Source organism: Bison bison, unplaced genomic scaffold (assembly GCF_000754665.1).
Source record: "Bison bison bison isolate TAMUID 2011002044 unplaced genomic scaffold, Bison_UMD1.0 scf7180017864040, whole genome shotgun sequence".
NCBI lineage: Eukaryota > Metazoa > Chordata > Mammalia > Artiodactyla > Bovidae > Bison > Bison bison.
The window spans coordinates 4,107,776-4,121,967 of record NW_011494612.1 but is presented as its reverse complement, the minus strand read 5'-3'; the positions used below and the strand labels follow the sequence as shown (position 1 = coordinate 4,121,967).

The 14,192-nt window shown below is 36.2% G+C and overlaps 2 protein-coding genes across 8 annotated transcripts in view; one reads left to right on the top strand and one right to left on the bottom strand.

Moving 5' to 3' along the window:
* PHC3 (polyhomeotic homolog 3 (Drosophila)) overlaps positions 1 to 9,316 on the top strand; it is an 84,829-nt gene extending 75,513 nt beyond the window's left edge. For 5 of the 6 annotated variants that reach the window (XM_010835226.1, XM_010835225.1, XM_010835224.1 and 2 more), the window contains one exon: positions 679 to 9,316. In XM_010835226.1, the coding sequence (XP_010833528.1) occupies positions 679 to 833 (155 nt within the window). In that variant the 3' untranslated portion in view covers positions 834 to 9,316. The remainder of the gene's footprint in view (positions 1 to 678) is intronic. The other variant, XR_824853.1, reaches the window with a different exon arrangement.
* GPR160 (G protein-coupled receptor 160) overlaps positions 5,273 to 14,192 on the bottom strand; it is a 75,006-nt gene continuing 66,086 nt past the window's right edge. Inside the window, exons 3-4 of one of the 2 annotated variants that reach the window (XM_010835230.1) lie at positions 11,980 to 12,128; positions 5,273 to 11,462 (exon numbers count right to left, since the gene is read on the bottom strand). In XM_010835230.1, coding sequence (XP_010833532.1) covers positions 10,384 to 11,397 — 1,014 coding nt within the window. In that variant the 5' untranslated portion in view covers positions 11,398 to 11,462; positions 11,980 to 12,128 and the 3' untranslated portion in view covers positions 5,273 to 10,383. The remainder of the gene's footprint in view (positions 11,463 to 11,979; positions 12,129 to 14,192) is intronic. The other variant, XM_010835229.1, reaches the window with a different exon arrangement.

The window sequence follows — 14,192 nt, the reverse complement described above, 5'->3', positions numbered from 1 at the left end:
GTTTTCTTACCAGAAGTGGAGATGAGTCCAATGATGTTAAGATTTGAAGTTGAAATTACAAGTTGAGTATTGTAATACATTTCAACAGTAGATTGATACTGTAATTTTGATGGATTGGTTCTATGCTGAGTGAATAATAAAAATGTTTCAGATGTGCCTGGCAGTCAAAGGTTGTAAATCAGAATAAAACTACCAATGAAAATGAAAGTGGTACTTGAGATAACGTTTCTAAATTAAGTGGCAAAACAGTACGCTTTATTCTTTTGTACCTGTATGTGAAGGATATCTGAGACAAAGAATGTTACAAGGTGTTATGAGTAGTTAACCCAGGCTTGTGTTTGTGCGTGCCTTCAGCTGACAGCTGGTCCTTTATGAAGGTGTGTTATGTCTGGACTGAATGAGCTGTGCATTTAACTTCTTACTAATTATTTCTGCAGTATTGTTTTTAAGACAGGAATTCCAAGTAAATTGCTTTACCTAGATTTTGAATTCTTAATTTTTTTTAGAATGCCAAGAAGTACTGCCTTCTTCCAGAGTGAGCCCACGACTGCCATCAGTAAATTTCATTTGTTTCTCAGCCTGTGTTAAGTCACCCAGGGTGACTTAACTGTGACTGTTAGCAGTGATGTCTGATTGTTGTGTATTAATTCTAACATCCTTCCTCTGATGAAATTCTAGGCTGCCAGGATATCGCAGATGAGTTCAGAGCACAGGAGATTGATGGACAGGCTCTTCTCTTGCTCAAAGAAGACCATCTCATGAGTGCAATGAATATCAAGCTAGGCCCAGCCCTAAAGATCTGTGCACGCATCAACTCTCTGAAGGAATCTTAACAGGATCATGAGGCTTTGAGATAACAGCAATTGTATTCTTAAACAAACTTGTAAGGGTAAAGGCTCAGGTTGGCCTAAAATATTATCACTTACTGTGGCAGATAGCCAAGCACATTGGGATCTCTGCATCAAAGGCTGACATTTGTACAGATACAATAATTCATTATACATTTTCATAATTAGCTAACATGGGTGAATTAATTTTACAGGTTACATACAACATTGAAAGACTTGTTACAGAGGGTCATGATATTTTTCAAAGTGTTTTACTAGATAATTTTTTAAAGGTGATGTTTATCATTAATATAAAAATCCTTTTTGAAAGTAATTTAATAATTTACATTTCTCCTCTTTTGATTTGGTTTTCTTATATACATTTTTCTACCCTATAAGTTTTCTATAGGTTGTCATGAGAGAGATAATTTAGGAGTAATTAAGGAATAATTTTGGAGTCCAGTGACTGGAATTGTATGCAATGAGATATCAGTGTATGTTTAAAAAAAACATGTCTGTTAAACAGTTGCTTTATCTATAAAAAGAATTGCATTCTAGCATGAATAATACTGATCTGGAAGTTAGATTTGGTTTCTCTTCCAAACTTGACCAAATATTTGGTGTGACTGAGGAAGTTCGTTTTCCTCTTAGTTTTTGTTCATTTAGAGCAGTGGTTCTAAATGGAGGTCAGTTTTGTTCCCCAGGGGACATCTGACAATGTCAAGGGACATTTTGGTTGTCATAGCCTAGGGGTTGTCGGGGGGAGGGTTGCTATTCGTATCTGGCATGTGGAGGACAGGGATGTCACTAAATATCCTACAGATGCACAGGACAGCCCTCTACAGCAGAGAGTTATTGATCCAAAATGTCCGTAGTGCCAGAGTTGAGAAACCGTAATGAAGGAGTGATTAATGTTGGGCTTTTTCACCCAGAGGGATATTTTTGGGGGAAAAAAAAGATGGGATGTAATAAGGAATACATTGTATAATGGAAATATTTCAGATAGCATTAATATTCTGCTGGAATATTGTTCCCAGCTTTATGCATTCTAGTAAAAGGGGGGGAATCCATTAAGTTGGCATATAAAATGAGGACTAGCATACCAATAATTTGCCTCTCAGAACTGATTCATAATAATCATCTTTCGTGTCTCTGCCCTGACGAAGGCATAACCTGATTGCGCCTTAAGAGCCAGGGCTCGGCCTTTGCTGGCAGGGCGCTGGTTGGTGGTGGCTGTGTGGCTGGTCTTCGGATTTTTCTAGTGTTGAACAAGGTGGATCTAGCTAGAATGCACATTCCTTTTTCCTTGACTAAATCCTTGTATGCTTCCTGCAAAGCACTCTTGGATAAATTGAGTCTAATTTTGTATGTACATGTTTTAGGGAAAAAATCTTTAAAGCAAAACTTTTCATTGAACAATTAGTGTTGCGTTAGTTATGGCACTAAAAGTTGTTGTGGGAGCCCTGTAAGCTATATATAGTCCTGGACATCAAAAACATTTGACTCTTTTATCATCTTCTCTTTACCATACAATGGAAATGTTTTAGTAATTGAAGGAACATACACAGATATTTGGCAGAAGTTCAGTTAAGTGAGGAAGAGTCCATGGGTTTCAGTCATTGTCACTGATCTTTTCAGAAAGATTGTGTTATGCTATTAGAAGACTAAAGATGTCATTAAAGACATCACAGATATTTATCTTTTGGCTTTGTGTACATTAGAGAATGTTGATTATTTTTATACAAAAATACAGCGGGTAATTTTTTTAACCTTTAGATGCCTCTTGTTTGAATGTATGCTTTGTGGGATTCTTTTGTGTAGTAATGTTTTTTTAAAAAAAAAAAAAGATGTTTACTGATAGTTATGTGTAGGATTAGAATATGTAATATAGTATAAGGCTCATGTTCCAGACCTACAATAGCTTGTAATGTATGTCACATATTTCTTTTATATCACATTTTTAATTACTGGATTAAAGTTTCAAGGAAAGGTAGGTACTCTACAGTCAGTTTTCATTTATTAGCAGTTAATCTTTATGACAAGAGTTGTCATATGGTTTGACTTTTCCCCTCAGCTTGCAATTTCAGGACACAAGTAAAGGCTAAGCGTTAGTAGGAGCCGGTCCACTGTATGAGGGCTGAAGGGCACAAAGGAAACTGTCTCTTGGAAGTACAACTTTGTCATAGACGATTCATGGACAGTTCACACAAAATTGATTCTTTGGGGATAGACTCCTCTAGCAGTAATGATCACCTCCCATGACTATATTATCGATATATAACCTGCATTACAGGTTCTCCTGTTCACTTGCTCTGCTGATCCCAGTCATCACGTGCCTACCCAGAGCCCCTGTGCCTCACACCGTGCTAGGTGTCCAAGAACACTTACGAGGGGGCTTCCATTGGAGAGCACCTTATAATCCTAAATCTTACGATAATAAAAACAGTCCAGATCTTCTGTTGTCCCCACTTAAAACATACTTAAAAAATACACTTGCTTTTTTTCCAATTTATTTTAGAAATGGCTCATTGGCTTTTAAGTAGTAGCTTTACCATTGACACAGCTGTTTCTTTCTGGATGATTTAATCATGTGGATTCTAAAATTTCAGTTATATATTTAATGGATATAGATGATAACACTGGATGCCCACCTCCCTCCTAAGCTCTAAGCACAGTTTTAGTATGAAATAGGTGGGGTGAGTGCTGTTATTCTCATTTTCCTTCATATTACTACCTGTTTCAGGATTTTGATTAAGAGGGAATGATAAGCAGAAAGGGGACATGGGAAGTTCTTCTTACTTTTGCTACCTAAGTTTGCATTTTCTGAAGGAAATCCCTACAAGTCTGAAATTTTACTTGCGTTAAGCCATGTGCGCTTAAGAAAGTAAACAGCTGGTTTGTAAAAATTGTTTCTTACACGCTGCGTGTTTTCCTCAAGCCTTATGTGGGCATGTGTCTTACACAGCGGTGCAGCCTTGATAAGATCAGTATGAGAGTGCTGTGCCACATCCTGTCGCTTTCTAAGGGGCTGGTTATTTCCCCATCATGGTACTTTTAATTTGCTGGGGCATTCTCTAAACAGACCCTTCTAAAGTTGCAGTTTAAGGGCTGTCCCCTCTGAACAGAGAATGTGGAGTAGGCGGAAAGCGATGTCAGTGATGGGGCTTGAGGACAGGAGAAGCAGACAGGAGACCTGCCACGTTTAGTTTATCCACCTTAACACTGAACACATCTCTGTACTTTTGAAGTTAATACTAATTTTACCTAGTTTTAAATAGATTTAAACAAAAAAAATTTTTTAGGTAGCCCACTTAAATTTCTTACATAGCTAATTTCCCCATATGCAGCATGATGTTATAGTCAGACGTGTATTCAGATACCAGTCTTGGATTGAAATCTGTCCTAGTGCCTCATGTCACCTGACTTGTTCAGCTAAATATTACGAAGACCCATTGTTTGCATTTGCAACGTTTTGGTACCACCATGGCATAAAGTGTGGTAGTGAGGCAGTGCATAGATTGTGTGTGGTTTCGGGCTGTGTTTACATGTGTGTAAAGAATTTTGGAAAGAAGAAACCAGTACAGATGCATGAAAGATGCTGTCCTCACAGCCGTATCACGTGGAAGAAATCCCCAGCTGCACACACTGTTAGAACATTTCAAAAATGTATTTTCAACTAGAGCAGCTTGGTTATATTTTGTGGTTTGAAGATCCTCCCCCTCACTGAATGGCAAGAACTCATGCTGCCTCTGAGCAACGGGCATTGAGGAACACTATTGCCTAATAGGATGAAAGGGCCTCGTTCCCCCTTGCCTCCTCAAGCCCAAAGGAGACTGATAACTTTCTTTGCCTGCGAAGCCCTACAGACAACTCTGTGGTAGGGTTCATTTCGGGGAGGAACTAACTGGGGCAGGAATTTCTAATACCTAGCACTCACTCATGTCTTGAGCAGCCTCTGCCAGTGGAAGCTGGCCACTCTGCACAGTGTGCTCTCAGAGGTTTCCTGCACACTACTGCTGGGCCCTGGGGAAGGTTTTCTAGGGGAGATGACAGGGAAGTGGGGAAGAGACAAACAGGAAGAAAAGCATTCCAGACCCAAGAGGATAATTCACTTAACTGAGTGAGGTGGTAGTGTATAGATTTGGCCATTCGTAGTTCAAATAAATTGTAATGGTTGGGTTCCATTTATTGCAGTAAACAGGATACGGGGTGCTTTTTTTCCCTTAATGTCAAGATTTACCTGCAATCAAAGTCATTCTTTTACTCTCCTGGTCAAATGACCCTGCCCTTAGGAGCACATTAATAGTTCCAGTGATACATAAATCGGTGATTTTTGACTTCTGAGAAAGGTTAACAGCTGGTATAGTTGGGAAAAGTATTTGTCAAGAACTCAAAGGTTTTATGAGTTATCAGAAGTATATAGAGGAGAGAATATCCATGGATAGTATTTTGTTAGGTTTGTGTCTTGGTCTAAGAATTGGATGACTAGAGCTGTAGGGTTCTGTTTTCTTAGTGTGGATTTCAGTAACTACAAGCCTACCTCTTTCTTTGATGCACAGCAGTGTGGTTCTTGAAAAAACTGTTTAATCTACTTTCATCAAAATTGGTATTTCCGAATCTATTTAGAGCATTTGATTTTTATCTAACAGTTGTGATTCAATTAAATAAGCACAAATGCAGTATTAGGGAAAGTAAATATGCAATCTTATTAAAACTTAATTTCAACCTATAAGCTGTACACTTTAAAAAGATTCTTTAGGAAGATAATTCCTTTTTTGTTAGAAGTTCAAAAAATGTATCATATAATTTTACTCATAGCACTAATATAAGCCATTTCTTCAGTAAAAAATGTTGAAAATTATATTATCTTCTTTGGAAAATTCCTAAATTTTTAAGAAGTTTTAGAAGTTTTTACATTATTATTTTTCAGAGCTTATTTAATCTATTTTAAAATACTACTATGATAGTTGTTTTTGAAAGTTGTAGAGCACTAGTACAAATCATCATCATCATATTCCCCAGCAGAACGTGTGGCTTTCTGAACTTGCATTTTAGTATACTTGCGTGAAAAGGGAGACCTGCCCTCCTCCTCAGATCTGAAGCCCAGCTTCTCTAATAAAAGCTCTCCCATTCTACTCTGACACACACCTCTTAAAGTGCCATGTTCATGGAAGCTTTGGGAAATGCTTTCTACAGTTTCATTTTTTTCCTTTGAACAGCTTGTGAACATTTAACTTGACTTATTAAAGGTGACTATTTCAGCCTCCGACATTAGGGAAGAAGTACATTAAAACATTTTTCTCTACTGAAAAGTATAGTTGCTGTCAGTGCTATTGGTGGCATCAGTATGAATTCATGAAAGAAAACCTGTGCCAGGGTTTTAAAATATTTTAAAAAGTAATGAATGAAATTTAATTTGGACAAAAGAAATCTATATAAATTTAAAACACTTATTATGCTAACATGGTACAGTTTTAAATATGAGTAATAAAAGGAAGTCCTCTTAGACCACCTATTTAAATTGACGCCAATAATCTTAAGGATTGATAGTAGTTGTCATTTATTGACTTAAAAGTTATAGTTTAGGGACTATTATCAGTGTTAAATCCTTGAATTTTGTGGAGCTTTAATGGATGGAGGTGAAAAAGTTGATTATAAGAGTGATGAGGAATGGTAGTGAAATGAACATCAACCTATTTTAGAAAAGGAACTTTAGTCTTGCCTCAAGCAAACCAGGTGTATTCATTGCTAAAATCTTTTCTAATATTTATGTTAAAACCATAATTTTAGATAGTACTAAATAATTACTTCATTAGCAAATAATAGGTGGACATAATCATTAAATGAACATGGTAAGTGAAGATAAAATACTGGCTGGGAGACTGGAGTTTTACTTCTAGTTCTTAAATTAGCTGTGTGATATCTTAGGCCATTACTAAGCTTATAACCTGTTCCCTCTTCTGAATATTCAGTACAGAGCCTGTACTACTCAAAAGGTTGATTTTGTTTAAATCATCTTTAAGCTGTATAAACTATGATTCCAGACCACATAGTGGGGTATTTTCAAAAGTTGCTCCTACTTATTTCTCTCTTAATTTTTTTTTAATGGTTTGTTTCACACTTAAGAGCTTTGACTAAAAAATATTTATTTATTATGATCCATTTCCTGGGACACCCACAGTCTTTGTTCTCCTTAGGATTAAGGTAGAAAATTCACATAGATGAGCTAATGAGATTTTTCTAAATGCTTGCTAAATCACTAAACACATCTAAATACTGCCATTCACTTATCCATTCACTTAGCAAACCATTGGAACATCTACTGTGTAGTGTGCAGCGTGTGGTTGGTATACCTGACTGAAGGAACCAGTAATAACAAAATCCTCTCGCCCTCGGTTTTGATTGTGGCATAAACATGTAATTATTATTATTTAATGCAGTGAATATAAACCTGGAGCTGATTTATGCATTGGGTAAAGGATTAAGCTAGATGATATCCAAGGGGTCTGACTGAATCATATCACAATTCCTATAACACATTTGGCATACTAATCCATGTACCTGATTAGGTTATAAAATTAAAGGTACTTAATACTAGGATTTACATTTTGAAACTATTTTAACAGCCCATATTTCTCAATTATTTTGACACTTGAGTCTATTCCAGAGGTGCTGATATGCAGGGTGTGTGACAGAACAATTACAAGGAAAGCTGGTGCTGGCTTACTATATACACTTTGTACTACGAAAGCTTTACACCCAGTACTGACTGCAGTAACTTCTGAAAACTGAAAAATCTCAAAGGAGCTTGCTGAACAGGTTTAGTTTTTGTGTTTCTTTTTAAAGCAAGAAATACTACATAAAATTCTACAATTATCACAAATATCTACTTTTTAGAAAGCACACATCTTTTACATAGTAAAAGGGTTTCCTTTAACATGCAGAACCTGTAAACAATCAACAGTTCTGTGCTTGGAGCTTGAATTTACAAGTATTTGGGGAGCAAACATAGAATGGGAGGATTGATTTAATTGGGTAGAAATTTCCTTGCCACCAGAGGATTCTGAGTTATGGTGTAATTTCCTGTTTGACACAACTTTATATGTGTGTCATATATATGCAAAATGAAAGATGCAAAATGAAAAAAGATTAAAAAAACTTTTCTGTATCATAGTTACAGCTTTTTAAAGCAGGAAAATGTCCAAATAAGTGTTAAGAATAGAATCTGTAATAAAGTGTTTGTAAATAGGAACACTAACATCCAAGTAACCAGATAGTCTGGGTTTTTTCCATGGTACTGGTTAAAACTTTTAAAGTATTTTAGTTTACCTAGTTTTTCAAATATTTTTGCTGTTAAAATATTACATAAATATTTTTTGTATGTGTATTCTAAATTTTAAAAAACCAGTTTGAGTGTGCAAAGATGGTAATAATTTAATACATTTAATTTCCAAGACATTTAACTAGATTCTCAATCACCTCTTTCAAAAGCATGTTTTTTTTCCATAGGAAAAAGAAGTCAAAGTAAGCTCTCAAAATTATCCTCAAAGTAAGGGGTGAGCTTGTGATGAAGGTTGGAGTTGTAGACAGCAGTGTGCAGAACGGAGGCTGACATGGGTGTTGGGCATTTCAAGCCTCTTTGTTGAATTAGTCCTTTTTGTCTTCTTGCTTGTTGAAAGCATGCTTTTTGCTGTTGATTTAACAAAGGCAGATTGTGATAAATTTTTTAAAAAAAACTTTATTTTTGATGCTTCAAGCACATGTTAACTGATTTTTTAAATTCCTCCTTTTGGTTCCTCCCATTGTCCTAAAATAGGATTTCCATATTTTAAAACCTCAAACACTGATCCATGCAGAATGAACAAAAAGCATCAACAAGGGGAAAGAAAACATTTTTTATCTTTATAAAAAACAAATGTTAAGATTATATATAGATGTATTCTTTATGTTGGATATTGTACTAGAGTCCTCCTCACAGGAAATAGTTCTAGAACTCTTAGCATTAGCATTCCTAGATTGGTGTCTGTAGCTACCAGTTTTAAAATGTATAACCTGAAAATGAAGTTAATTTTGCATTATAAGAGCACACCATGATCTATGTAAAAAGCTTGTCCATTTGGTGTATTTTTTTAAAAGAGAAAGCACTTTCATATTAACAGTAGCATGTGTATGAATTTTAGATTTTCATATTTGTTGTGTCTGTATTCAGTGAAGTAAAATTGAACATTCAGATGTTTGTTGATGGCAACATTAACTGTTAAATTAAAGCACCTTATACTCTGCTGCTTAAACTTGCTTGTAATTGCACCTTTGTTAACCTGCACATTTTCACATAGAATATTGTTGTAACATTGCTTCATGTGGGTCTGGATGGAAGGTTAGTGGGCCTACAGGATCATTTATTTATATTGTTTATATTACAATAATATATTGTAGACCAGTTGTAAGTTCATTTCTTTACAAATAAAAGCTTCTTCCATTTGGCTGGTCTGTTGAATAATTTTTTTTTTTTTTTTAGGTTGTGAAGAATGGGGCATCTTGTAAACCAACAGCTTAACAAGGGGCTAGAAACAGTACATTTTCCAGATTTAAAATTTGCAGAGAGTTTTAAGTCTTTACTAATTAATTAGTAAAATAGTTTTAAATATCTCAGTCCCATGTATGGTCAGTTAGAAAGCCATACATTAAGAAGGAAAGGAACACAGAAGCAGCATATTTAGACATTGACAAATTAGATGGTGTCTTTGTAATTTCCGATTACTCTGCCATTCCGATTGCTTCACTTCAGTAGTTCTCACGCAAGAACTTGCCCGAGGTAAGTATGGCAATTTCTGGAGACACTGATTGTGATGACTGGGGAAGGAGGTTCTACTGGCATCTGGTGGATGGAAGGCAGAGGTGCTCCGGAACATCCTATATAGTACATGGGGCAGCTCCCACAACAAAGGATTATCCGACATCAACAGTGCTACGGATAAATTCTACTTTCACACTGTGGTATATTGCCAATGTGACTACAGGTTGCCATGCAGATTCTATGACAGATCTAAGTTACAACTGAAAACAAATCTGGTATGTCATGGAAAAGACCCAGTCACCACTCTCAATTCTTTATGGTGAGCAACAAAAACTCTGCTCTTAGGAATATTTGCATTAAGAACAGATGTATTTTTAAAAATTAGCTAAATTTAAATTGAGCGAATCCTTATGTTAATATTTAAACTATTTAAAGAAAACAATCTTGCTCTGAGTTTAATAAAAATGTTTATTTAAATCTGAAAAGTTGGCAGAAGAATCTCAGATTTACATAACAGTTTGTATCCAGTAGTTTTCTGGGTAACACAAACATGAGTATGGCCAACAGGTATAAATATGTTTTTGGAAGTATTTTGTTAAAAAGAAAACTAATAAATATAGCCCCCAAAAGACACATTCTGAAAAGGTATGAAAGTTTGGGGTCGGGGGAGAGCTTCAGTTAACTATATGTCCCAAGGCCTCATTCTTTCCTGTTTGTAAAATTATTAGTCTTGTAGCTGTAAGTTTTAGTTTTAACATATCAACAAATTATTACTGATATAGGCTTTTCAATTTGCTCAAAATTATGAAGTATAAGTGGAATGAAGCAGCATTTCCAGTTGACAAATGGATCCACAGGTAATGCCATGTCTCTAAAATTAAGTTTGTGACAATTAAACCAAAACATTGTAGCAATGAGAAAACTATTGACAAAGTACAACCATGGAATGTTCATTTCAATGTAAGCTGGAATCTGTACTTCAAGTAAAAGGATAATTACTTGAAGTAGTACAAATGGTAACCAGGTACCAAGAAAACAGATAATCAACTTGGGCAAGAGTGTTTTTTTAGAGTTCACGGTATAAGAGTGTGATGAAAAGGGAAAATACAGGATAGTCTCATTCATGTAGGAAGTTATCCTAACAGCCTGTACCAAGGTAATGACTTCTGACCAAGAGATTATAAAACCCATAAGTAAAATTGTCACCATGGAAAATGACAGCCAGTAACTCTGAGCACCAATATAGAAAGGACATTGATGAGAATAAACATTCTGTGCCTTCAGGCTTTGGTAGATAGCTGGATCTCCCAAAACATAAGTAAGGACAGAAATCCAAATTAAAATAATTGTAAAGAAATAACATACTTTTTGACACTTAAATGGAAGCTTGGTCGCTTTAGAGAAATTCAGGTAGTAATCTATACAAGCTATCAGGAAAACTGGATAATGCAAAAAACCGTAAGTAAAAGAAATAATTTGAATAAATAGGCAGATGTGGTATTTAGTAAACCTAATGCCTAAAAGCACAAAATCCCTGAAATAAGATATAATGGAAACATTGACCAAAAGCAGAAGATCAGTAAATGCTAGTGAAATGCAAAAATATTCCAAAAAATTTTGATGGGTGTTTTTCCTTGTCATTCCTAATGTGAGGATATTTAACAGTATTTTCCCAAGTATAATCAAGAGTAACAGACAGTTACCATCTAGAAGCTGATGTGTTTGATGCAGTTGGTACTGAAAAGAGCAGTTCTCTGAATTAAGAGCACTCATTTTTTGAGTTAAATTTCAAAGGCCTGCTGCTACAATCAAACAGTGCTTCACTGGATTTTCCATCCCTGCAAAGAAAAGTGAAAAGAAAACCTTGATGCCATCTTGCTGTTCTCACTACTGTAAAACTACAAAGTAAGCACCTCAAAAATTACTTTAATCCAGTCATTTCCCTAAATAATTAACCTTATATTTCTCACACTTACAGAACACTTATACAGAATATGATCAAGAAGAATTCATGCATATACTGTGGTCATTCTTTTGAGATGCACATAGTCAGAACTCACATTTATAACCAAACTGCTTTATTTAAATTAGTTATTTTTTTAGGATAAATTTCTTGAATGCCCTTCTCTTCCTGATTTCAATTTAAATTGTTTAAATTCAAGATATTTTTTAAAAGCTAGATAAACACTTTATTTACCAGAGCCAAAATACAGGCTTCAAAGAACAGCCTGATCAGAATACGCAGAACAATCACTGATGGCTGTGGCTCAGCCCCACCCTGACTCTAGACATCACCTGGTTTTGTTTTTCTGCCCATGAAATTCAGACGATACTCATGAGGCCCCTTTAGTATACCTGTTTTCAAAGCTTTTTAGCTGCAGGATCATCATGTAAATACATCTCCAAAACTCAAAGATATAAAACAGATGGTTCAGGTGAAAATCATGAGAATATTGGTAAAGGAAAGATTTATCTTCTGGAATGTGACCTGTTAAGTGTGGCACCTAGAGAGATGAAAGAAGATAGGGAAGGAGCAGGGACCAAGTAGGGTTGCCTGAAAAACATTAAGAATTGCTTAATGGAACAGGAGTGGAGCTGCATAATTTTTTATCCTGCATTTCACTTAAGTAAACCTCCTGTTGAAATTTATCATGGTATTTTTTTTTAACATGTAACATTCACAAGGCATAACATTTAATGTGTAGAAAATATAGAGTGAAAACTAAGTCTTCCTATCCCAAGAAACATTTTTAATGGCTGCATAATAGCCCATCATAAGGAGGTATCACTTTTAGCCTGTCCCTAATTGTTGACATTCATGAGTAAGTTTTTTGTTACTGTTGGGGCTGGGTTTTTTTTTTTTTCCTTGCTGTTATACACAGTGGTGGAAGTCTTACAGAAACAACTTTGGGTCAACTGTGCGTTTTGTCTTTAGGATGTTTCTTGAATTTCCTTCTTTCTCTTCCATCCTTTCCTGATTTCTTCCTCTTTGAACTTCCTCTTTCATCATTGCTTTTTCCTGCTTGTAAAGCTGTTCAAACTCCATTCCTGTTCCTTTGCACGCACTTAGCAATTCTTCATGATTTTTAAAGATATTATACATGTACAGAAAAAGTAAAAAGGTACACATCAAGTTATTAATATGGTATTCCACTTACAGGTTTTTCTGAATTTCTCAAACTTTAAGGAAAAAAAAAAACAAGGGAGTATTAAGTCTAAGAAGTAAAAAAAAAAAATATTGCCTAGAAACAGGTAACACAATTTCAAGGAAGCTATGAGGATCCTGTCTGAGGGTAAAGAAAAGAAATTGGTAAGGGAGAGTGTTGGTCACCAGTTCTGTTGACAAAATCAACTGTAATTTGACAGTGTCTCTCTTAGTTGAGAAGAGAATTCAACTCTTCTCAACTAGGCCAACTTCTAAGCTTTTATATTTGTCTTTACATTACCCAGTCTTAGCAAGAATATTGCTAAGTTGGTTTAGCCAGAATCTCTCCCTCTCTATGTCTGATCAGGTTCCTCAGCCTCACCATCCTTCAGGTGATGTCTAACCACCTTGACCTGCCTTCGGCAAGAATTCTGATAAGTCAGTTTAACCAGAATCCCCCCTCACCACTGATGTTTTCCTTGGTAATAGTCCATTCACAGACCCCTACCTTCTTCCTTGGCTGTAAATTCCCACTTCTATTGCATTTGAGCTTGAGTCCAGTCTCCACATTACCCTCCACACCCGACTGCAAAATCCCAGTATTGTGGGGCCCATGCCTATTGCAATGGTCTTAAAGTCTGCCTCACTGTTATTTAACAAGGATCATGAATAATTTTGTCTTTAACATACTCTCATGGATATAAATCTACCTTGTCATTCAGTGCAGTTTAGTCACTCAGTCGTGTCCGACTCTTTGCGACCCCATGAATCGCAGCACACCAGGCCTCCCTGTCCATCACCAAGTCCCGGAGTTCACTCAGACTCATGTCCATCGAGTCAGTGATGCCATCCAGCCATCTCATCCTCTGTTGTCCCCTTCTCCTCTTGCCCCCAATCCCTCCCAGCATCAGAGTCTTTTCCAATGAGTCAACTCTTCGCATGAGGTGGCCAAAGTACTGGAGTTTCAGCTTTAGCATCATTCCCTCCAAAGAAATCCCAGGGCTGATCTCCTTTAGAATGGACTGGTTGGATCTCCTTGCAGTCCAAGGGACTCTCAAAGAGTCTTCTCCAACACCACAGGTCAAAAGCATCAATTCTTTGACGCTCAGCCTTCCTCACAGTCCAACTCTCACATCCATACATGACCACAGGAAAAACCATAGCCTTGACTAGATGGACCTTTGTTGGCAAAGTAATATCTCTGCTTTTGAATATGCTATCTACGTTGGTCATAACTTTCCTTCCAAGGAGTAAGCGTCTTTTAATTTCATGGCTGCAATCTCCATCTGCAATGATTTTGGAGCCCAAAAAAAATAAAGTCTGAAACTGTTTCCACTGTTTCCCCATCTGTTTCCCATGAAATAGAATGATGGGACCAGATGCCATGATCTTCATTTTCTGAATGTTGAACTTTAAGCCAACT